Here is a 25113-nt window from a genome sequence, read left to right as displayed (position 1 = left end):
CGGAAGCGGAAGCCGCTTTGGGAAACGGAAACGCCCGGAGCCGGTTCCCATTCTGAGCTGAGAGCTGTACTGGAGTATCCGGGGGAGGGCCGAGGGCCGGGTTTCTGCCGGGCGCTGCCGCAGCCGCCTCCCGGGGCAGCAGAGCTGGGGCTTCGCCGCGCCGCCCCTCCCGGCTCGGGGAACCGTTCTCTCCTCCAGCACTCCACGCGGCAGAGCCCAGGGGACCTGCCGGCACCAGAGTTCCAGACAGAGAGGACAAGGGTAGGGGGGATGGAATTCTGGGTTGCTCGGTAGTTTTGGGAAACATATACTCCTCACCCTCAGCTCTGGGGCGTCAGGTCTCTATCGTGCAACTCGGAGGCTCTGGTTGCTGCTTGGTTTTTCTAGCCGGCATGGTGCTTCGTGCAGCCAGGTGGACGATTCTCAGGTTTCTCTCTGAGTGAATACCCTGTATTCGTCTCGGTGGAGAGAGGGATAAAGCAGCGTTCGAGGGCCTTCTTTAGACTATGTGGAAAATTGGGGCATAAACTTGCGTATGTTACTAGTTACCAAGCCAGGAAAATGGTGGGAAATAATTATTGTGAAGCCTTGGTGTGTTGTCCTTAAATGGAAAAGGAAGAGTTTTTGAGAACAAGAGGGTAAAAATAGCTTACCTGCTATGTACGCAGGTGGTTCTTAACCTTTTAGGGATCACGTACCCCTTGAAAGTTTGTGGCAAGCCAGGGACAATTCTTTAAAAAATGGGTACACATGTCATACAGTTTATGAGACTCATGGACTCTGAAGCCCGTCCGTGGACCCTCTAGGTGTCTGTGAACTTAAAAGTTAAGAACCTCTATCCTGTATACTGTACCTGGCGCTTTAATTATTTACCTTCTTTGACCTTCACACTAACTTAAGTACCCTCATTGTACATTTGGGGAAGCGAGGCTCAGACTTTGTTCAGGGGTTTGTTTGGGTCTGTTTGATTCCAAAGCCTGTATTTTTCTTATTACGTGAAGCTGTCCTAGTGTTTGAAATCCAAAAAGGCTATTTGATTAGCAAAAACACCAAAGCTGACCATTGCATGACCCTTAATTTGAAACAGTGTATTGGTTAACATGAACTTTGGAGTCTGATGGGGTTAAAATCCCTGCTCTGGCTCATACTAGCTGCATGACATTGGGTAAATTAATCTATCTGTGCCTCAGTTTCTTATTGGTAAAATGGAGATAATCACAATAGTACCTGTCTTACAGGGATGTTATCAGGACTAAGTGAGTTGAAATGTAAAGTTCCTAGAACAGTATCCACCACAGGTAACCCCAATGAAAGTGTTTTCTGTCGTTATCATTTTGTGTCTTCCAACATAGAGTATGTGGTGGCGTTGAAATTTCATGCCAATTGTATTCTAATATAGTTGCTCTATTTTGGAACTTGAATGTGTTGATAATCTCAAGAACCTTATTAAGTTTTCAGTTCTTGGAAAGCTCAATCGCAGGGTGATTTCTCATGTTGATTTGAGTTTAGACAGTTTTTTTCCTGTTTCTCCTTTCTCTTATAGGTATGCATACATTTAGATAGCTTTGTGGTTGACGTATCTGGCTTTGTTGGGTCTGAATATTTGATGTTGAAATAGTTTTATTATTGAAGCATCTACAGATCCTGTGTGTGCCTTCTGCTTTACCCCATTTATGGTCACTGGGAGTTCCTAATCTTTTCAGAACAGCTTGTCTGCCAAGCTGTCATTCATGGGTAGAGCTGACAGTAACCACTTTTTCGATGCATTAGAACCTTTTGGTGATTAGACAATAAGCTTTTTAAGTAAACATGATCAGTTGTTTATTTTAAACATTTAGAGACTGATTACTATTATATATAGGTTCAGAGGAAAATTACATATAATTAAATAGTAATTTCCATTTAAATTCAGGCATTGACAGAAAAACACTGGTAATGTGTACCCTGAATTTTGGAATCCATGAACAATAACAAATTTAAAAAACAAGCAGTTTGTAGTATCTATTCTGAGAGTTTTCTGATTTCCTTGATTGTTAATACTTGATAGGGAGCTAAATTATGTAGGAACACCATGGGGGATGAGAACATACTTAGAAAAATATGTTTTTGTTGCATTGTAATTTTACTACAATTTGAGATTCTTACAGTGTAAGATGAAAGTCCTCAAATTCTATAGCATGTTTTCATGGTGATGGGAGGGGGGACATGGTGTTGCTTTGTGTTGGATGGGAGCAGAAAGTAATTGCTTTTGATTACATACTTGTAAGAAAAAGAAACGATTTTAGTCCTTCTCAGCAGTCAAGAGGATTGTTTTGTGTTTTTCTGCAGTCTTGAAGAGAAAGAATTGCTCAAGGCATTCGACCCACAGTTTGAACACATAATTGGGCTTGGACTTCATCCATTCACTAATTGGTCTAACTTACTAATTTAAGTTGATAAATTTCTTTGTAAAATTGTCAATAATGAAAGATTCCTTAAAAAACATCTTGTATTTCAATATTAGAAAGTTAAAGAGAGATTCACTTTTGTGGCCATCAAGGGAAAAAAAATTCACGGATATTTTCTTCATTTTCAAGTTATAGTTTTACACTTATTTTTGTGTCTCATGTGATGTGAGTCATTTTCCCAACAAACATTAGTTGCTGTTAATTATTTTTCAATTAGCTTGACTGCTTCCTAAATGTGGTAGCATGGTATACAGCATGCTCTGCTCCTAAGGTATTGATATTGAATTGGTTTTTAAGGATACCTCGGAGGTACATTACCACTGCATGTTCATTCATTCAGAAGGTGTTTATTAGGGCCCATCCTGCCCCAGGCAATGTGCTAGTTACTCTTCAAGAGCTCAGTCCTGTATTGGCGAGAGACTTGTAAACAGATAAGTTATTGTAGGTGTTCGAGCAGAGAGAGGTATGCACATGGAAATATTTTAAAGGAATTACTCTACCTGTTCATCTTTCTGTAAGTGGTCCAGGTCAGAGTACTATTGTGTAATGTTTAATACTATAACACGCCATATCACAGGTCAAATTTATGACTTAAATGGATTCTAGCATATCATTTATCTTTTAAATGACTTTAGGCATTAAATAGCTTAGGTTTAAATTTCAGTTATCTCCCATTGGTTTCTTTTTCTTTGAAGGGTTCATGAACGTTTAGCCTTCACTCATGCTCTTTTGTGTAGTAGTTTTCAAACTTTTGAGATTATTTAGCCTTGTTGCAGTTTGTATGTGTGGCTGAGGCCTCCGTATGGTGTTATATCAGCTTGATGGTGTTTTCTTGGTAGGACTCTCGAATCCTGTTCTGTAAATTATGGTTTAATAGAGAGAGATGAATATTCAGTTTGTTATCAGAAACCAGTCATGGTAGATATATGTTTTGTCGTTTAGCCTGAATTGAACAGTACCATATGATTTTAATATAAATTTTTGTTACCTTGAATAGTTGAGGAATTTGCACCATGTTTTTCAGAGCTTGTCGCTGAACATTAATTGCAATGCAGTTTGCCTGTTAGTGTTCAGATGCTAATAGTTGGCATCTGTTAATTGCATGTTCTATCCATTATCCTTTTTGGTCAGAGATCAGGTAAAGGTAATCTAATAATATAGAACATACTTTTTCTGTAGTGTCCCCTTGCTTTTGCTCTAGCCTAAGTTATTTTAACCCCTCTCTTGTCCACTTAGGGAAGTTCAACTCCAATGATACCCCCTGGTGTACGTGGTGAAGCTATTAGTAAGAGAAAGCAGCTAAGGGGGCTGGCCCCGTGGCTGAGTGGTTAAGTTCGCGTGCTCCGCTTCAGCGGCCCAGGGATTCGCTGGTTCGCAATCCTGGGCTCAGACATGGCACTGCTCATCAAGCCATGCTGAGGTGGCATCCCACATGCCATAACTAGAAGGACCCACAACTAAAAATACACCACTATGTACTGGGGGGCTTTGGGAGAACAAGGAAAAATAAAACCTCAAAAAAAAAAGAGAAAGCAGTTAAAACCTCTCCAGTGGGATCTGTTTTTCATGTCTTGGTGAAGAAGGAAACCCAGCTGGGCTGCATAAATGGTTTTTGGAAAAGAATCGAAAAGGATTTGAAAAAAAATGTTTTAACCAAGCATTACCTGAATTGGGGCAGTGACTAGGGAGGCATGATCAGAATCCTGAGGAGGAGTGACAGTGTAAAGTGGGGAACCGTATGTAATTTTTTTAAGACAAATTTTATTTTGGAATAATTTTAGATTTATAGAAATGTTGCGAAGATAGTACCGAGAGTTCCTGTGTGCCTTTTACTCAGCTCTTCCTTTAATGTTAACGTCTTACATAACCGTAGTACATTTGTCACATCTAAAAAATTAACATTGGTTCAATACTGGTAACTGAACTGTAGACTTTATTTGGATTTCACAAATTTTTCCACTAATAATCTTTTTCTGTTCCAGGATCCAATCCAGGATAACACATTGCATCTAGACCATGTGTAATTTCGATAAATAGGTTGGGGGTTCCAGTGAGTTTTTTCTCTGCCATGTATGTGGTCCAGTAATCTCTGACCAATGCTGAAGAAAGCCGTTGACCATGAGAATAAGCAGTACTGGTAGTGTTTTGTACGCCTTAATTCCCAAAACACTGTTAACTCCGTGGAAGAGTTGGCCTTGCTCCCAAGAGGCTGGTGTAAAGCTAACAGCTGATCCTGTTTGAGGGGCCCTTCCTGGGCTCCACTAACACCCTGTGCTCACCTCATAGATTTTGCTATGTGAAGCTATCACCAATTATTTACTTATCTGTCTTCTTTACTAAACTGTATGTTTCTAAGGGGTCAGGGACTATCTTACTCATTTTGGAGTCCTCAGGGCCCAACGTATTGCTTGGCATATAATAATAGGTTCTTAATACACATATGAAGAAATTAATGAATCCTTGTTTGGTAACATTGATTATTAGATCAACAGAAGTTTTGTTTTGAATATCATAAGTATTGGGTTTCAAAGTGAGCTGTCTTAGGTTGCCGTTTCCGTGGCTAGTTGAGTTTTTCTTCCTGGAATCATAAACAAAGAACTATAAAATGCTCATTTAAGGTTGTTCTTCCTTCTGATTATATAATTTGTTTTCCTTTAAAATAAGAGTAGAATAGAAAGTATGGATGGTAGTAGAGGTAGAAGTTTTGTTAGCTTTTTAAGTACGTGGGTGACAATTCCAATTCTACCCCACTGGGCTGTCGATCTGGCCGTTTGCCTGCCACTTCATGCACAGTTAATGAAATAACAACTTCCTAGACTTATTGAGGGAGACGGCTTGTCAGATTCAGAGAATTAGTTTTAAAATTTTCCTTAATAGCCAAGATTCAGTGGCCCAGGGTCACCTAAGCATAAAAGCTGCCATGGTATGGGAACACAGGGGCCTGTCCTAATTCTGTGGATTGGGCACAGCAAAGTCAGTTTGGTAAACAGAAAAAACATCAAGATGGAAGAGTTGTAAATCAAAGCTGCTATTCTCTTGATTTAGAGTAAAGACTGTGATAGGGGCATAGATAAGCTAGTTGCCTATTTTGTTTTTCTCCACACATCTCAGGAAGTTACAAAATGAGCAGTGATAATTGTCACTTCTCCCTGTTTTGCTCACATTAGCTTTGAATACCTTTCTGCTACTTTCTCTGGACTGTGCTGACAACGGCAAACTATTCCAGGGGGCAATTGAATCTAAATTATGCCTTCGTGTATTCTATTCGTTTCATTTCGAGTCTGAAGAACTCTGGCTTGTTTCAAAAGGTGCTATAGAGAGAATCCAAATTGAGTTAAGAAATGTAGAATTACTTTTGTCTTAGCTTCACTTTTTAAAAAATGTTTTAAGTAAATTTTTTCTTGTTGAGGTCATAATAGTTGATAACATTATGAAATTTCAGTTGTACATTATTATTTGTCGGTCACCATATATATGTGCCTCTTTACCCCATATGCCCACCCCCAACCCTCTTCACCTCTGGTAACCACTAATGTGTTCTCTTTGTCCACGTATTTGTTTATCTTTCACATATGAGGGAAATCATAGGGTGTTTGTCTTTCTCTGTCTGGCTTATCTCGCTTAACATAATACCCTCAAGATCTATCCATCTTGTTGCAAATAGGATCATTTTGTCTTTTTTATGGCTGAGTAGCATTCCATTGTATATATATATATACCACATCTTCTTTATCCATTCATCAGTTAATGGGCACTTGGGTTGCTTCCACATCTTGGCTAAGGTGAATAATGCTGCAGTGAACATAGGGGTGCAAAGGCTCTTTGTATTGTTGATTTCAAGTTCTTTGGATAAATACCCAATAGTGGAATAGCTGGGCCATGTGGTATTTCTATTTTTAATTTTTTGAGGAATCTCCATACTGTTTTCCATAGTGGCTGCACCAGTTTGCATTCTCACCAGCAGTGTATGAGGGTTCCCTTTTTTCCGCATCCTCTCTGACATTTATTTTTTGTCTTAGTGATTATAGCCATTCTAATGAGTGTAAGGTGATATCTAAGTGTAGTTTTGATTTGCATTTCCTTGAGCATTAGTGATGTCGAACATCTTTTCATGTGCCTCTTGGCCATCTGTATATCTTCTTTGGAGAAATGTCTGTTCATATCCTCTTGATCAGCTTAACTTTTATAAGCCTAAACTTTTTTTTTAACCAGTGAATAAGATAACTTTCTCTAGCCTCCTCCCAGGTTAGAGTAACTCAATATGGTAAAAATGATCTTATAAAAGCTTATCTTTAAAACCAGAAAGGTAAATAGTTCGTTGTCCCTGTCTTAACCAGAAGGTGTATTCTCTGGGTTTTTGAATTTTGGCGGTGGTGTTTTATGTCAGAGGTTTTATGGGATCCAGAGGTTTTATGTCACTTTGAGGAGATCTGAGGGAATAAAACCTTGTCTGCATTTAGAAATGCCATTTAAAAGGTTGAAGAAGGGGAAAATCTGTTAAAAGATAAAAATCTTTCCAAATTCTAAAATAGACTGTAGCTTAAATAGTGCTTGGTAATGTGGAAAGTTGAACTTGAAAGAAACAAAGGGATAATAAAACTGAGTGACTAATTATGAGATAAATGGAATGCAGGAGTTTAAAAAAAATCTTGTTAAAAGTTTGATGAGAGATTTTCTCATGTGAAACTTTTAGATAAAACTTCTAGAAGAAAACAGAAGAAAATCTTTGTGACCTTGAGTTAGGCAAAGATATTTTAAAATAGGACACAAAAAACACAAACTATCAAGGAAGAAGATTGGTAAGTTGGATTTCATCAAAATTAGAAACTTTTATTCTTTAAACAACACAGTTAAGAGTGAAAAAGCAAGCCACGGAAATATGTACCAAACATATATCTAATAAAGGTCTTACAACTCAATAGTAAAAAGACAGCTCAATTTTTAAAAACAGCAAAAGATTTGGATAACAAAGAAGCTTTACTAATAGCCAATAGGCATGTGAAAAGATACTGAATATTTTAGTCCTTAGGGAAATGCAAATTAAAACCATAATGGGATGTCACTTCACACCTATTAGAATGGGTAAAATTTAAATGATTGATGATACCAAGTGTTGACAGATGTTGAGCAACTGGAGTTCCTCATACATTGCTGGTGGAAATGCAAGATGCTACAGCTGCTTTGGAAAACAGTTTGTCAGTTTCTTACAAGTTAAATATATGCTTACCATATGATGCAACAATCCTACTCTTAGCTATTTACCCAAGAGAAATGAAAACTTGTGTCTGCTCAAGACTTATACTTGAACATTCGTAGCAGCTTTATGTAACAGCCCCAAACTGCATAGAAGCCAAACACCCTTCATCTGGTGGTGAATGGATAAACAAATTGTCGTATGTCCATATAATGGACTACTACTGAGCAATAAAGAAGAATGAACTACTGATACATGTAACAACATGTATGCAGCTCAAAAGTGTTAGGTCACACACAGAAGACCAATTTTGTATATGATGTCCTATGGTGTCCTGTAAAAGACAAACTATAGTGAAAGAAAGCACATCACTGGTTGTGCAGGGAGTTGGAGGAGAGGGACTGACTGCAGAAGATCATGAGGGAACTTTTTGGGATGATGAAATGTTCTGTATCATGCATGTGTTTCGTATCATAACCTTATACAGTTGTCAAAACTCTAATTGTGTACTTTAAATTGGTGACTTTTACTCTGTATAAACTATACCTCAATAAAGCTGATTTTGACAAGTTTTTTTTTTTTTTTTTGCCAGTGATTTATGCAGGATTAGAGAGTGGATTCATATTAGTTTAGATCTGACATTATTATAGGCATTAAAATAATTTCAAAATAGGGACCAGCGTAGTGGTTGAGTTTGGCGTACTCTGCTTTGGTGGTCCAGAGTTCGAAGGTTCGGATCCGGGTGCAGACCTACACCACTCATCAAGCTATGCTGTGGCAGCGTCCCACGTAGAAAAAAAATAGAGGAAGATGGGGGCTGGCCTGGTGGCACAGCAGTTAAGTGCGCATGTTCCGCTTCAGCGGCCCAGGGTTCGCCGGTTCAGATCCCAGGTGCGGACATGGCACCACTTGTCAAGCCACGCTGTGGTAGGTGTCCCACGTATAAAGTAGAGGAAGATGAGCATGGATGTTAGCTTAGGGCCAGTCTTCCTCAGCAAAAAGAGGAGGATTGGCAGCAGTTAGCTCAGGGCTAATCTTCCTCAAAAAAAAAAAAAGGGAGATGGGCATAGATGTCAGCTCATGGCCAATCTTCCTCACCAAAAACAAGCAAACAAATTAAAAAATAAATTTGAAATAATAGTATCACTGAATTGAGTTGCAAAGAGCTTACTAGTTATCATAGTTATCAGTGTTGGGTCAAGTTTAGGTTAATATTAATGAAAATTGATGGAAATGAGACATTTTATTTGAAGAAGTTGCTAGATCAGAGAATTAGAGTTCTGATTAACTAAGGGAAAAAAACTGGGGCTGATTTTGAATCCCCCATCTGGGCTAAATCTTTACCCAATCTAATACTATTGACCACCAGTTTCTAGAAACTTCCTTTTGGCTCCAATAAACTACTTTTACAATTTTTCTCCTCGTCTCTCATTGTTTCTTCCATTCTTCTTTGCTAGCTCCTCTTTTCCTGGGGGGAAGTCAGGACATTTAAGGTTGATCCTCTCAGGGTTCTATAATTAGCCTTTTCTTGGTCTACCTGCTTTCCACAGCAGTCTTTTTCCATTCCGCAAGTCTTAACTGACCCCAGGATACTGGGATCTCTATGGCTTCAGATCCTTATTTCCATTTGTCCTGTGGATATACTCACCTGGATATCCTATAGACACCGTAAACTTAACATGTTCAGTCTGTACTCATTATCTTTCCCTCCATGTTTGCTCTGCCTCAATTCTCCACCACCATTCATGAGGCTCCCAAGTGGTTTGTCCTTGGCTTCTTGTTCTCTTTGATCTTTTCGGCCTCACAGGTCACTGGTCCTGTGACTTCTGATAGAAGTGAAGCACACTCTAGCCTCTCCTGCTCCATCGTGGCAGCGTCTCGCTGCTCCCTTGGACCAGTATCCTCTCTCTCAGCTATTGGTCTGTCCTTTTCAGAGTCTCTGTCATATTGTCCTTAGAGTTACTTCTTTTAAAATGTGTGATCCTCTTACTCCCTTAGTTAAAAATAATCTCTTGTTTTTCTGTTGTTACTTAAAGTCTAAAGTGAAGTCATATTCCTTTAAATTTCCAAATTCAGTATTGCTGAGCTGTCATTCTTCCTATCCCAAGAATATCTTTTGTTCCTTTTTGAGGTTCTTGTTACCTCAGTATTCCTGGTTAAGAGTGTAGGCTCTGGAATCACATTGCCTGGCTCTTTCAGTTGTCAGCTGAGTGACTATAGGCAAGTTACTTTAGCTCTCTGCGCCTCTGGTTCCTAATCTATAAAGTATGGATAATAATGTGGTTACCTTATATGGTTGATGTGAGTTAAATGAGATAGTACATGAAGCACTTCGAATAGTTCTGGCATATAGTAAGTTCTCAGTAAAGGTGGATTCTTGTTCTTATCATCATACGTACTTGGAAAAACCCAGGAAACTTAGTATTTTGGATTGTTGCTGTCATTGTTTCCACATGGGATTTCTCTGGGAATCCAGTTTGTCCCTCAAATGCACTCACGGCCATCTTCCTCATTTATTGTGGGTTGAGCTGCCGTGGCCTGGGTACAAACCACCATCATAACCCAGCTACTCAGGGGCCTGGTTTGCACATAGAGCTGTCTCCCCCGAGGAACTCCTGCAGTACCAAGCCACCTGGGTCTAGTTTCCAGTCTCACCCAGCCCTCCCTTCCCTTAAACTCCAAGTCTTGCTCCCCAAGAGCAGCTGAATTCCTTCCTTTTCTCAGTGTATCTCCATTTTATATCTGAGGCAGCTACAGAGAAGTAGCTAGTCCAAGATCACTCAGTAGGAAGGTCATGCTCTTGACCGCTACACTGTACTGTACTTAGAGTCAGTCACCCTAGTTTGGCCCCAGATGGTCTTTCTGAACACTTTGCTTTCATAATGCTGAACTTCTCATCACTCCCTTTCTTGACTCAGTACTTTTGCCTGTGCTGTTCTTTCTGCCGAGGATCTTAGTCCTTTTTTTTCTGCCTTGCGAATGCTTACTCATTCTTAAGTAACACTGTTCTCTCTTCTGTGAAGACTTCTCCACTCTCTCAGGCAGTTACCGCTTTCCTTCCTTCCCCTCCACACATCATTTATTCCTCATTTGTGTTGCTTGCCACCTGTTATTGTCCGTCTCCCGTGTTGGACATAGTTCATCAAGGTTAAGAAAAGACCCTGTCTTATTTATCCTTGTGACTTTAGCTTTTAGCACACATTCTGGCATGCAGCAGATGCTCAAGTAATATGAAATGAATGAATAATGAATGATACAGAAGAACCTAAAGATGTTGATAGTGAATTTGCTAAAACATAAAGTTTTTTATAGAAAAGCAAAGTTTTATTTAAAATGTGAGTTTATGGGATGGGGATAATGGGGTTAATAGAACAGTAGTTGAGTGGGAGTTGTAGTGCTTTTGAGCTCAAACACCGCTAGTGTTAGAGGATAATGGGTATGTAACCCTTGGGAGCTGGGAGCAGAGCCCCAAGCAGCCTTTCTGATTTAATTACAAAATATCCATGAATATTTTGAACGTTCCCATGTTTTATCTTTAGAAATTCATGCATATTTTGCATTCCATTTTATTATCTATGAGTTTGTTTTAACATGAAAATACTTTTTTCACCTCACTCACCTCATCCTCTAGTAACTAGCTGTAGCAGGAACCTGTGTCATTTATCCTCTGGCATCTAGCACATTCTGGCATGCCCCAGTGCCCAAATCTGGGAAGCGTGGAATGGGGTTATAGTCTAATATGGCAGCATTGTAGCTTTCTGTGATTTGGAGGATTGTCTACGAAGGAGTATTATGTCATGGAACCGAGGAGGGTGAGCTCATCCTGTTCTGACTAACAAGGCTGTTTCTGGAAGGCTGCAGTCAGTTGGAGGCACCTCATTACCAGATCACTGGGGACCAGCTGGAGAGAGTTCACAGAAGACCCACAGGAATGATTAAGAGACTGGAGGGGCTGACTGATGAGAAAAGAATACAAATGAAACCGTATAACTTGGCTGAACCGAGATAGCAGGAATACACAACTGTATAAATATCTCAAGAGCATAAACTTGATGGGGGAGGTAGTCTTTTATGTTGAGATTTTAGAGTGGGGAGAATAAACCAAGGGTGAAATTAAGCACAGGAAAATGTAAACTATTTAATATCTAAAGTATCTGAGGGTGCACTTTATTTCCTGGAACCTCCTTAGTTAGACCACTCTAACCTGTGGGGCTTTTCCTAATTGAATTACCTGTTTTTTAAATTTGATATTCCTGGACTTGTGGCTGGTGCTTCTGGAGAGACTCTGGAGCCTATGTCTTACAAAGCCAACGTCTTTCTTTTGTCCTCTCTGGTTTTGTGGAACTCAGTGGGTGATATTTGGAACTCATATGTGCTGCCACTACCTCTTTGTTCACCAGAGTTCTGAAGTGGACTTTCACGTCATTTTTTTCATGGCTTTTTACAATAGCACTTTAAAAGTAGAGACTCAGTCAGTGGTATGTATTCTAATAATTTTGGAAACCCAAATATAGTGTTTTGTCACTGAGGTACTGGTTTTAGGAAATTATAGCCTTGATGAAACGCAAGCATGATTGTATGAAACACGTACTTTGGGAAATGATTGTATAAAATTCCTACTCAGGGTATGGGAGGCATAAAGCTTTTAAATAACAGTTGAAATTAGCCAGGAGAAATATTTGCATAATGTTGCAGGTTTTGTAGCTCTTTTCCTAAGAGGGGATGATAGAACTGGAAGAAAATGATTTTATGCTTTTTTGATTCATAAAAATGAGTTCATTTATACAAAGCAGTTATATAGCTTTAAGACTAAAACCTCCATGCCAGATTGGTTAACGTTTTTTGTAAAGGGTCAGGTAGGAAAGCTTTGCAGGCCATATGTCTCTGCTGCAACTGCTCAACTCTGGTCTTGTAGTGCAAAAGCGGTCATAGACAATATGTAAACAAGCGAATTGGCTGTGTTCATTCTTTTTTTACAATTTCTTTTTTTTTTTTTTTTTTTTTACAAAAACAGGCGGCTGTCTGGATTTGGCCAGCAGGCTGTAGTTAGCCAACTCCTGCTCTAGACCGTTGCTCCTGAAAGCAGGGTCTGCAGACCAGCAGCATCAGCATTATCTGTGAGCTTGATAGAGACGCAGAATATTGGGTCCCTTCTCAGGCGGACTGCTCTAGTCTAGACCACGCTTCTCAAGCTTTAACATGCATTAGAATTCACTTGGGGAACTTGTGAAAGTACAGGCTCTGAGAGAGACTCTGAACACCAGATACTAGCCACTAGAAGGCAAAGATGAGTAAGAGCCAGTCAGTGTCCTCAGGGAGCCCACAGTCCATTAGGAGAGAATACTGTATAAACAAATAATTACAATACAGACTAATAAATGGTCTAATAGAGGATCTTCAGCATAGAATTATTAGAAATGAAGAAGTGATTGGTTCTGCCCGGTGTAGGGGGAGCCCTCAGAGGGGCCTGGCAATTGGACCAGGAAAGAGGGTGGTACTTGAGTTGAGTCTTGAAGCTCACTAGAGACACGGAAATTTTTGTGGGGGTGGGGGGACGGGTAAGCATGGTAGTTCATGGTGGGGCACAGTCAAGATGAATTTAGAACTAGAGTTATTTGATTTAATAATCAAATGGCTCAACGCAGGGTTGGAGACCCACTAAGATCACAATAAATAGAAATAAAAATTGTACATTCTAGTGTCTTTAGCTAATTTTTTAATACTGTTTCCGTATGTGAAAAAAGGATAACTTGCCTATTCTGTCACTTTTTTAGAAAAAAAATATTCTTTAGAAATAGGAACTTTTTATATGTTCTTGCATCATGAAGAATTTGGAAAACACTAAAAGGTACAGGTGGAAAATCAAAATTATTTACAATTCCATACACAAAGAAATGACCACTATTAACATTTTTATGTTGTTTCTTCCAGTCTTCTTTATGTAATGTAATATTTAAAAAATTAGGCTTATGCTATGCAAATAATTTTGTGCTTGTTTTTTCATGTAACATTTTATTTGTGAGCAATTCCGTCTGTTGTTATTCTTTAAAAGTGTCGTTTTAAAAATGCTTATATAGCATTCTAACGAATCTCTTATAGTTTATGTAAGTCTTCTCTTGTTTGTGGATCCTTTAAGCTGGTTCCAATTGCTAGCTGACCCAGGTTTTGGCTCATGTACTTGGCAAGTCTGTCACCATATTTTAAAATAAATACATACACTTATTTATTTTTAATTATAAAAGTTTGCCAACGTGTTTGATCTGCTGGCCTCTACTTATTCTTCTCTTCTGCTCTTATTAGCCTTCTGTGGTTTTTATTCTCACTTTCCCATGTAGAGAGGCAGTAGAGGAGTTATTAAAAGCATGGATTCTGAGGGTCAGCCCAGTGGTGTAGTGGTTAAGTTCACGTGCTCCGCTTCAGTGGCCTGGGGTTTGCAGGTTTGGATCCTGGGCGTGGACCTTGCACTGCTTGTCACTCTATGCTGTGGCGGCATCCCACATAAAACAGAGGAAGATTGGCACAGATGTTAGCTCAGCGACAATCTTCCTCACAAAAAGAGAAAAAGAAAAAGAAAGCATGGATTCTGGGTTCAGGTTGTCTGGGTTGACTCAACTCTACTACTTATTGTGCGTAATCTTGAGAAAGTGCCTCAGTTTCCTCATCTGTCAAATAGGGAAAATTGTGTCTATGTCTTGGGATTGTGAGTTAATACATATGAAGCATTGGGAACAGTTCCTGCCGTGTGGAAAGAGGCTGTCTCTTTTCGTGATTACTAGTCTCTTCTCATGTATTTTATGGTAGCTGTTTATGTATGCCTTGCCATGACCCCCTTTCTGCTACATTTAGTTCATGAATATCTTTGAGTTACAGCCTGACTTTACTGAACTTTATTACTTAGTGACTTTATCTTGAAAGGTCAGATTTTTTTCCCTCACTCATAGTACAAATTTTACTGTTTAAAGATAAAATCAGCATTGTTTAACTGTGTCTTGGAAGTGCATACATGGGCACAAAGGGAGCAGACTGCAAAGGCTGATAGATTAGATTTTAAAAGCTCTTTGGTGGTTTCCCCTTTGCAACTGAATATTGTCCTAATTCCTTATCATAGCACACAAGGTGCCCTGTAACCTGGCCTCACTTGTCCTCGTCTCATTTCTCTTCACCGTGTTGCCAGACCCTGTGCTCCAGCCCCATTAAACTGAAACTGAGCATGTGGTTTTGATGAGGCTTACTCTAAATCTGTGCTCGAGTTTGCTTCTACTGAAGGGTTGGAACCAACTGAAATTCTGGAGCTTCTTTCTGGAGGGGGACACAGTTAAGGCAGTGAGATTGCCACTTGACTTTCCTTGTGGAGTTACAATTGAGAAAACTTGGTCAATGTACCTGCACTTAGTTATTTTTAGTGTCCCAGGGTTTCCACTGCCAGTTCTACCCCTTCTTTGTGGTTTCCTGGGGATTCTCTTTGAGAAATAAAAACCTCTTCCACTGACTCGTTTTTCCTTTGTAGGGTAGGCTCCTGAGACAGCAGAACAGATGGGTCCTTTGGCAGTTGATTGCACCCTGCACTAGAGAGAAGTCCAGGGATGATATATTTTGGGGCCGTGTTTCTCCACCTTGGAATTCATCCAGTTCACTCCAGAAACACTGACCCTCTGCTTCTGTGACACACCATCACTGAAAATCTGATGGACAGACACTTTCTGTTGACCTTGTGGCTATTTTCTTTCTTGTGGAAGTTGGAAGACAACGTGAAAGGGGCCAAAAATTACCCGCTTTGGTGAATAGGAGTGCTGCACTCCGTCCTCAGAACATGGGCCCTCGTTTAAAGGTAAGGCAATAGACTAGTTAAGACTCACTTGTTATTGGGATGTGCAGAACATGGACTCAGTAACTGGTTCTTAAGCCTTTTTAGCAAGGGATAGCTGTTGAAGTGTGCAGTTGAGTTAGAATGGATTCCCTTCTCCCCACCCTACCCCATCCCACCCTGCCCAGCAGGACAGCTTCGAGTATGAAGAAATCAATTCTTCATTTCTGGGAAATGACTTTTTCACAACTGATCTTCAATGTTAGGGCTAAAGTTTATTTCATATTGTAATTTTAAATCTTTATACTCCTAAAAAAGCAAAAAGTTTTAGAATATGTATGTTGGTCCACTTTCTAACATTCCCTTGAGACAGATGTTTTCAAGTACTTCTGCCTTCCTCTCCCCTTTTGTAGGCAGTGTAAGCCAAAGTGCTGTAGTGTTAAGCAACTTGCCCGGGATCTTTTAGTAAGCAAGTGATATTTTCGTTTTAGATAATTGGTACTGCATTCCATTTTCCTTTGTCATGCTTTCTTTTTATTTCAAAAGATTAAAAAAATGGCCATAGGCGTTTATCTTTCTAATTTTAGCCTCATGGTGAGTTTCCTCACAGTAAGATTGGGTAATGTTTTTCATACATTCTTTTACCTCTTTTCTTAAATCTTTTCTCTTCCCAAATTCTTCGGTATCCCTGTGACTCCATTCTTTTTCACGATTCAGTGTTGTATGAGATTAAGAACGTTGGGCTTCAGAGTCAGACACTGGCTTGAGTCTCAGCTCTGTCACTTAACCAGCTGGGAGATGTTCAGCAAGTTAACTTTTCCGTGCCCAGCTTTTTTTTTTCAATCTGTAAAATGAGAATAACAGTGCTTATTTCACCAAGTTGTTATGGTGGCAGTTATTTAGGCTAACTTATATAAGCACTAAGTGCAGTGTTTTGCCTACATAAATGGCTCAATAAGGGGGTAGTGAGTATTACTTTACTACGACTACATTTATTCTGCTAGCTTAGAATATCACATCTGCTGAATTATATAAGGGCAAGAACACTAAAGAGATGAACTTGAAAACAAACAAAATACTCATGTAGCTGAATTGCGTGAAATAGTATGGCAGAGGCTTCTTTGTGCTTGACTTAGACTCAGGAAGAGTTCCAAAATAATTTTATGAAGAAGTGTGAGCAACCGAAAGTGGAGAGTGCTACAGAAACTGTTGTAAAAAAATTAAAGATCAAGATTAGAAAGATAGGACCATAAAACTGGATACCATGTGGTACATGAGAACCCATGACTCTAGCGTGGGTATTTGATACATACTTGTTGAATTGAATTGGTCTGAAGAGCTTATAACCCTTGGCTCAGTGAATATACTGCTAATTAGAGAAGTCTTTAAAAACTGTATCTAAAAGGAAGGTCCCATGTGAAAAATTCCTGATTTGTAGGCATGCTGGGCAAAGAAAAGAACAGACGTTTGACCATATCCATTCAGATATTTTATTCATATTTATTGCAATTACTATATATAGTTATGTTGGATGCTGTGGAGAATTTTTAAGACTAGCCTTTGCCTCATGTTATTTACCACTCTGAAATGGAAAATAAAACAAACAAGGGACTGAAATGAAAGTGCTACAAGATACATCATAACAAAGCAGTGTGGGAATTCAGAGGAGGGGAGGAATTTCTAAATTGAGGCTCAGGGATGATTTCAGGGAGGGGAGATATAGGATCTTGCCTAGACTTTAGGGTTAGGAGATTTTCCGTGGGTAGAGACTGAGAGGGGAGAGGATAGTCTAGGCAGAGGAAATGACTTTTGCAAAGGTATGGAGATGGGACATTTCAGAGGTTTTGTGTAAAAGTGTAAAGGATCTGATTCGCATAGATCATAGGATGAATAACAAGGTAAGGTGGGAGATGGGGCCAAGGAGAATGTTGTGGCTGGGGATGGGAGCAGAGACAGAGCAGAGCGAGCCCCGACAGGGTCAGTAAGAGGACAGAAAATGCCTACAGAACAGAAGTGAAATCTAGAATAACAGTGATTTGAGTGCCAAAGATAGGGAGGCTTTGTGACATCATTCAGGAAGAATAAGAAAGGGGAAAATGTGGAAGGAAGGCAAGTTCAAAATGTGACCATGGGTAAAATTGAGAGATGAGTAAATTTTGTTGGGGAGGTTTTTGAGAGCTATTGTAGAGAAGTGGGACATTTTGTAAAGGTCAAATCAATGAGTGATGAATTGACAGAGCTAATTCCCTGGTCACAAGGAGGTTTCAAGGAGAAGAGGAGAGTTGTTTGGAAAAAAGTAGTAATTGGTATGCTGAGTTTTAAATAATAAAGGGAATTGGAGTAGAAATGTAGAATTGACCTATTAGAAAAGGGCTAGGTGATCTAGATTAGTATTGATGATTTGGTTGAGAACTAAGTGGGTGGGAAAAAATGGACAAGGACTCAACAATGTCAAGCTCATTGCTGCCAGCTTCATGAGGACTGAGACTGTGGCTGTTTGACACTTTCCTCAGTACCTAACACATTAAGGAGGTACTCAATATTTGTTGGATGAATTATTTTAGGATGAATTTTAACTCTTCATTATAAAAATTTTCAGACTTGAAATTAGAATACTGTAGAGAACTACCACACAGGCAGAGATTTGAAGTACTGTAAGAGAAGCTATGCCTTTTATAATTCTAATGCATTTCCCATTGAAGAAAGTGTGGGCCAGTAGAGAGATTCCTTGTTTCCTTGCCTCTGAAGTGAAGGAGTAGTATAGTGATGCTGCTGTTAGTATTGATAATAATTATGATAATAATTAAAACTGAGAACTCACTGTGTGCCAGGCACTATTCTGGCCTGTTTACGTGTGCTAACTCATTTAATCCTCACAACACGTCTATGAGATACATACAGGTATTATCCCCATTTGACAGTTAAGGAAGCTGGCACTTTATAGACATGGTAAATATCTAGTCCAGGCTCACACTGTGAGTTGTGGAGAATGGGCTTAAACCCGGGTAGTCTAGTTCTAGAGTCCATGCCCTCATCTTCTTTATTACACTCTTTGTTATACTGTTTGATTTTAGGGTCTTGATGGCTGTGGGAACTTATATTGAAGTCCTATCACACTAAAGGAGATGGTGCCATAGAAATTATTAAATCTCAACTCTTTATAGCAATGAGGATTCTGAAGCCAGATTGGTCACATAGTTAGTTGTAGCCCTGGGCCTTACTGCTTGTCAGCTGCCCCTCAGAAGAAGTTGTTGTGGTTGTCAGAGATAACACATAGGAATTTTCCCAGCCCTCATGACATGTACCATAAATTCAGCATTGCTCTTTTTCCTCCAATGAGCGAGAGACTTGAGACCACAAGTCCTGTAACATCAGCCACATATATTTCATTTTCTGCTGAATGCTGACTTCGCTGAGGATCAAATTTTCACATCCAGGATCAGATTGGATGGCATCCAACTGAGGGAGTCCATAAGATAGTTGAACTGCCGGTTTTGCTCCTACCAAGTCATCCAGCACATCCAGTAAGGCACAGACAGATGCTTTTTGAGACATGATAGCAGCTTTTCAGTGTAGGGTCCCAGGAGGTGAGATACTTGTTTGGGAAGGAGGCTCAGTAGTTGTAATCCCAAATTTGATGTCTGTATATTGTCTCTTTATAATAGACCCTTTGGGGAGCAGCTTAATCCATGTGTATTGACAGTGCTAATGTTTGCTCTGTGGATTTCCTTTCTGGTTGGACTTTAGACACCAGGCTAAATAGGGATTTCTATGAAACTTGGCATGGTCATTCCTCAAATTACCTACTCTCTATGAATTCCATTGGGTACGTTATCAAGGGAACTAATGGCCACTTTCTGTCTCCCTCTTAAATTTTTCTGGCACTATTAGACATAAAAGCACACCTTGTAAAAAAAAAAAAGTTGTTTTGGTCCCTCCCAAATCTGAGCCTAGAAATTTTCAACTGTCTTGTCTGTAAGTAATATTCTGGTAGTGATAAAAGCTGCTGAGTTGAGATAACATTGATACCTTAATATATATTAACTTGAAAAGAAAGAATGAATTCAGTGAAGTGTAGAATGGAGAACCTGTATAGCCTATACTAAGGTCAAAACTCAATGATTAGATATGAACATCAGTATACACTGCAGTTTTCCTTGGCAGTACCTTGGGTGGTTCAAATGGGTAATGAAGATTGAAATCTCATTCTGGAAATAAGTTTAATAACGGTGAAAGTTTCCCCTCAAACTTTGGCCCCTGTTTGAATTGTTCTGACCTTGGCAGGTATCACTTAGGATGAGAAGTACAGTCTCCTCCTTTTGTTCCTCTCCTTGGCCTTTCTGCTAAGTTCATCTTCCACAGGGCTCATTAGTTCGTCTGACTGGTAACAGCAGAAATGACTTCTCTTATATGCCCACTGCTTATTATTGGGATGACCCAGAGTTCATTTTAATTACATAATGCCAACATGATGGTAATAATACTTGCTTTTAAAAATCCACATTTTATATAACTATTTCTATTTAGATGAATTACTTCCAGAAGGCAAATATACAGGGAGAGCGACTCCATTATCCTCTTGGCTTGTGTTAATTAGCACCACTTTGTGTGGGGGAGGGAAACTGTCTTGGGGCCCTGGATCTAAGAAGATGAAAACCATGTTATTGTGTTTTGTAATTAGCAATAAAGCAAGTGGCTGTTTGTGGTATTCCTAGGGTGGTCAGTAGATTGGAAGTCTTTAGGGGTAATGATGCATTCTCTTTCTCTGAAATATGTTGTAGGGCACCTGTCAAGTTAGAGAGAGAGGACAGGGATAGTAAGGCTGGAGACAGTTGGCTCAAGCCATACGCTCTCCTTTTTCTCTCTCTGAGATGGCTATAAGGAGAGTGGGAGGAAAAACTAAACCAAAGTTTTCTTTTGCAGCTGCAGCTGTGATCCTGGGCTGTCTGTCGGCGTTGAAGGGACCTGATGTTTTACGTTATTGGTACGTTATGAGTGAGCTCTCTTTATTGTCTTTTTATTAGGGTTGCTTACATCCCTTTTGCCTCCGTGTCCTCCCCCTTTCCCCTTGAAAATAGACTTAGAAATATTTCCAGTCATGCCAGAATATACCTTCACATAGCTGGCAGTGGAATTCATTTGTTTGGGAAATATTTACTGAGTAATTATAGTCAGTGCCAGACAGTGTTTCCTGCCAAGTCAAAGTCGAATAACGCAAAAGTCTGCCTTTAGGAAGTTCATAACATGAGGGGAGATATTCTCGAGGGGGAGAAAAGTTATAGTAAATGAATGCACAGGACTTTGAGGGAGCCCAGAAGAGGGAACCCTTAAATCTGGTGGGGATTGGGGAGGGCTTTTGCCAAGTGGATAAGGGAAGGGAAGACTTTCAAATGGAGTGACTAGAAGCCGCATTCTTTTTGCTACCACTGTGAGGGCCCAGCATGTGCAGGAAGGTGGGGGCGGGCCATTTTATGTGGTCCATGGTATAGAATGAGCATTGGCAAACTTTTTCTGTAAAGGGCCAAATAGTAAATATTTTTAGCCTCCTAGGCTGTACAGTCTCTGTCACAACTACTGAACTCTGCCACTGTAGGGCAAAAAGCAGCCCTAGACAGGGTGTAAATGCGTAGGTGGGGCTGTGTTCCAGTAGAACTTTATTTACAAAAACAGTCAGTGGGTGGGATTTGGCCGGAGGACTACAGTCTCTAACCCCTGGTGTAGACGTTCCTCTCTTCACCCACAGAGGTAGTGACCCAGTCTAGTGTGTCTTTGGACGTTTTGCCATCTCAACCTGGTTTCCTTTAATTTTTGAGAGATGGCTAGCCTATTCCATAAGCTGTAGTGTGTAACTGGCAGGTGGTACATGTGTTCTCTCTTTTACATAGGTGGAATCACAGTGTCTGTGGTTGCGTTCTTCTTCACAATTAAGTTCCTCTTTGAGCTTGCCGCACGTGTAGTCAGCTTCCTCCAGAATGAGGACCGTGAGCGCCGAGGGGACCGGACTATTTATGACTACGTGCGGGGAAATTACCTGGATCCCCGGTCTTGCAAAGTCTCCTGGGATTGGAAGGACCCCTATGAGGTGGGCCACAGCATGGCCTTCCGAGTGCATGTAAGGGAATGTTTCTGTCTCCATACCCATTGGGGTTTCTGAGTCACTTGCTTTCCAGAGCCCAGTTCAGTCTGTTGGTGGTGCTGGCCAGGAATATTAACATTTTCCCTGGTTTTTCAGTCTCTCCCAGGGACTTGGGAATCGTTAGTATCTGAAGAGTCACGAATTTCTCTGTCATTTTGGTTTAATAAGTGCTTAGCTTTGAAGATGTATAAAAGCTTAATGTTACTTTCTCAAAATAAGAAAAATATTACTGAAAAGACTAGGTATTGTAGAATGGGGGTTGGCAAACTGGCCCGAGGGCCAAATCACGCCCACCTCTTGTTTCTGTAAATACAGTTTTATTGGGACATAGCCATACCCATTCATCTTCCTGTATTGCTTATGGCTGCTTTCATACTTGAGTGGTTGGTTAACCACAGTTCAATAGCTGTGTGTGACCCACAAAGCCAAAAATATTTACTCTCTGACACTTTACAGGAAAAGTTTGCCGCCCCTGTGATGACTTCTCCACTGCAGTATTCTGCTCGGCTCAATAGCCTGAACTCCCCTCATCTTCCCTGGTGCTTTGGTTCACTCAGTGCCAATGTGACCCGCTGACTTACCTTTACATTTGGGTTAACAGTGATAATATAATACAAAGGGCTGGTGAGACAGAGCAGGCAGCACTTGTGGTTCCAAAAATGTCAAGTTGAAATTGATTCAATGTATATTTTCTCTCTGTCCTCTGAGAAGGTTAAGAATTTGTTCATGATATAATGGTTTTCTTTGAAGCATGGAGAGAATTTGTTTTTCTCTGTGTCTGTGAGCAGGCCTGTTGGAACGGGCAGGTACTGGGCTTTGCCAGCTCCCTCCAGTGTGCCCACACTCTCTCGAATTAGACAGGAAGCAGTTTTTTCTCTCTGTTCTCTAATGGGTGCCGCCCCTCTGCTCCCCACTGCAGTTATTCTACAAAAACGGGCAGCCTTTCCCTGCACATCGGCCTGTGGGACTGAGAGTTCACATCTCTCATGTTGAACTAGCAGTGGAAATTCCAGTGACCCAGGAAGTCCTGCAGGAGCCCAGTTCCAACGTGGTCAAGGTGGCCTTCACTGTGCGCAAGGCTGGGCGTTATGAAATCTCAGTGAAGCTTGGTGGATTAAACGTGGCCTACAGTCCCTACTACAAGATTTTTCAGCCTGGTATGTTCTTTTTTTCTTTCTTTCTTCCTTTCTCTCCTTTCATCCCTTCCTTCCTTTGTCTTTTTTTGTTTAAGTAACACCTTTATTGAGATTAATTCACATGCCATATAATTCATCCATTTAAAATATACAGTTAAATGTTTCTTAAAATTCATAGAGTTGTGCAACCATCACTACAGTCAATTCTAGAGTATTTTCATCACCCCAAAAAGAATTCCTGTACCCATTAGCAGTCACTCCCCATTTTCGCCAAACCCCCCAGCCCTAGGTAACCACTAATCTACTGCCTCTGTAGATTTACCTACTCCAGACGTTTCATGTAAGTGTAATCATAAAATCTGTGGCCTTTTGTGACTGGCTTGTTTCACTTAGCATAGTCCTATTAAGATTCATCCATGTTGTAGCATGAATCACTACTTGATTTCATTTTATTGCTAAATAATACTGCATTGATTGTATGGATGTGCCACATTTTATTTATCTATTCATCAGCTGATGGACATTTGGGTTATTTTCATTTTTGTCTACTATTAATAATGCTACCATGAACCTTTGTGTACAAGTTTTTGTATGGACATATGTTTTCATTTCTTTAGCAGTGGAATTGCTGGGTCATCAGCCTGGTAAGTTCTTAAGGGGTAAGGGTGCCAGAATAGACAAAAAGTAAATTCTACTGATTTTTGAAACCTTTTCGAGTAGAAGCACCTTGACCCTTATCCCACCCTGGCTACCAATATGTATTTTACTTCTCACTGAAGAATGTCTGCCTAAGCTTCTGGTATCTAAGAGTTGAGCCCTCTATCTCTACTTTCTCCCTGCCTCATATCCTTTATGCCAGATGATAGATGCTCACTGACTTCAAAGCCTAAAACTATAATATCTGACTTCTGCTTCTGCACCGTATCTCTTTAGTCTGTTGAGATTCTGTCTGCTCTGTATGCCCTGCCTTGGCTTCCTTTTGAGGGTGTCATTAGATAGTGGCCAGGTTGGTATCCACAGAAATGAGAAGACTTTGGGAACCTTTTGGAGTCAAACCATCATGAGAGGGGCCTTATGAAGATTTGCATATCGTTGCTTGAGTGGTCCTCAGCTTTCTTTCTCTTAGGAAGGAAGGCTCTGGACAAGGTGACTCCCAACCCAGCTCCTTCTTCATGTGTCTCCTCCTTTGCTCCAGTGACTCACTCACAGATTCCTTCACACATGAATTATCATCTCCCCACTTTGTTGCCACCATTGGAGAACAGTTCATATCCTTACAATATGTACCAGCCCTTTTATTTTTAAACTATTTATTATATTTTTAAACTAAAATTAAACTCTGAGATATAGTCATGCATCACTTAACAATGAGGCTGTCTTCTGAGAAATGCGTTGTTAGTTGATTTTGTCATTGTGTGAACATCCTGGAGTGTACTTATGCAAATGTAGATGGTATAGCCTGCTACTCACCTAGGCCACATATGGTACTAATCTTATGGGACCACCGTCATATATGCCGTCCCTTATTGACCAAAACGTCATTATGCAGCACATGACTGTAATTGTATATCCTCATGCAATTGTAAGAAATAAAACAGAGATTTGGTGTAGCCTTGACCCAGTTTCCCCCAATGGTAACATCTTACAAAACTAAAGTACAATATCACAGCCATGTTTACCTTGGTACAATCAAGATACAGAACATTTGCATCACCATAAGGATCCTTCATGTTTCCTTTTTAAAGCCACATCCATTTTCCCTCCCCCACCCACCTTTTAGCGAGCCCTGGTGGTCCAGTGGTTAAGATTCTGTGCTCTCACCCTGATGGCCTGGGTTTGTTTCCCAGTCAGGACATCACACCTACCCATCTGTCCATTGTCATACTGTGGTGACTGTGTGTTGCTGTGATGCTAAAAGCTATGCCACCAGTATTTCAAATACCAGCAGGGTCACCCATGGTGGACAGTTTTCAGTGAAGCTTCCAGACTGGACAAACTAGGGAGAAGCACCTGGCCACCCATTTCCAAAAAAATTGACATGAAAATCCTCTAAATAGCAGCAGAGCATTGTCTGATATAGTGCTGGAAGGTGAGAGGATGGCGCAAAAAGACCAACTGGGCAGCATTCCGCTCTGCTGTATACAGGAGTGCTAGGAGTCAGATTCGACTTGACAGCACTAACAACAAAACCCACCTGTTTCTTAAGCTCTGGCAGCCCACTAATCTGTTCTCCATTTCTATAATTTTGTCATTTCAAGAATGTTATATAAATGGAATTATACAGTTTATAACCAAAGATTACATACCCTTTTTTCGCTCAGCCTAATTCTCTGGAGAGTCCTCCAGGTTGTTGAGTATTTCAACAGTTGGTTCCTTTTTATCACTGAGTAGTATTC

The 25113-nt window shown here is 40.2% G+C and overlaps 1 protein-coding gene across 5 annotated transcripts in view; it reads left to right on the top strand.

Moving 5' to 3' along the window:
- The first annotated feature begins 26 nt into the window (after positions 1-26).
- The window catches only part of AREL1 (apoptosis resistant E3 ubiquitin protein ligase 1), a 42865-nt gene continuing 17778 nt past the window's right edge, over positions 27-25113 (top strand). Inside the window, exons 1-5 of one of the 5 annotated variants that reach the window (XM_014835692.3) lie at positions 27-261; positions 15149-15469; positions 20369-20429; positions 21331-21557; positions 22501-22738. In XM_014835692.3, the coding sequence (XP_014691178.1) occupies positions 20414-20429; positions 21331-21557; positions 22501-22738 (481 nt within the window). In that variant the 5' untranslated portion in view covers positions 27-261; positions 15149-15469; positions 20369-20413. Of the gene's footprint in view, positions 262-15148; positions 15470-20368; positions 20430-21330; positions 21558-22500; positions 22739-25113 lie in introns of those variants that run through there. The other 4 variants (XM_044774015.2, XM_044774016.2, XM_044774013.2 and 1 more) reach the window with 4 other exon arrangements.

The sequence above is a fragment of the Equus asinus genome, chromosome 7 (assembly GCF_041296235.1).
Source record: "Equus asinus isolate D_3611 breed Donkey chromosome 7, EquAss-T2T_v2, whole genome shotgun sequence".
In the NCBI taxonomy this organism is placed as follows: domain Eukaryota; kingdom Metazoa; phylum Chordata; class Mammalia; order Perissodactyla; family Equidae; genus Equus; species Equus asinus.
Note: the sequence above shows the minus strand (reverse complement) of the source record. Positions and strands in the feature narration are given on the sequence as shown.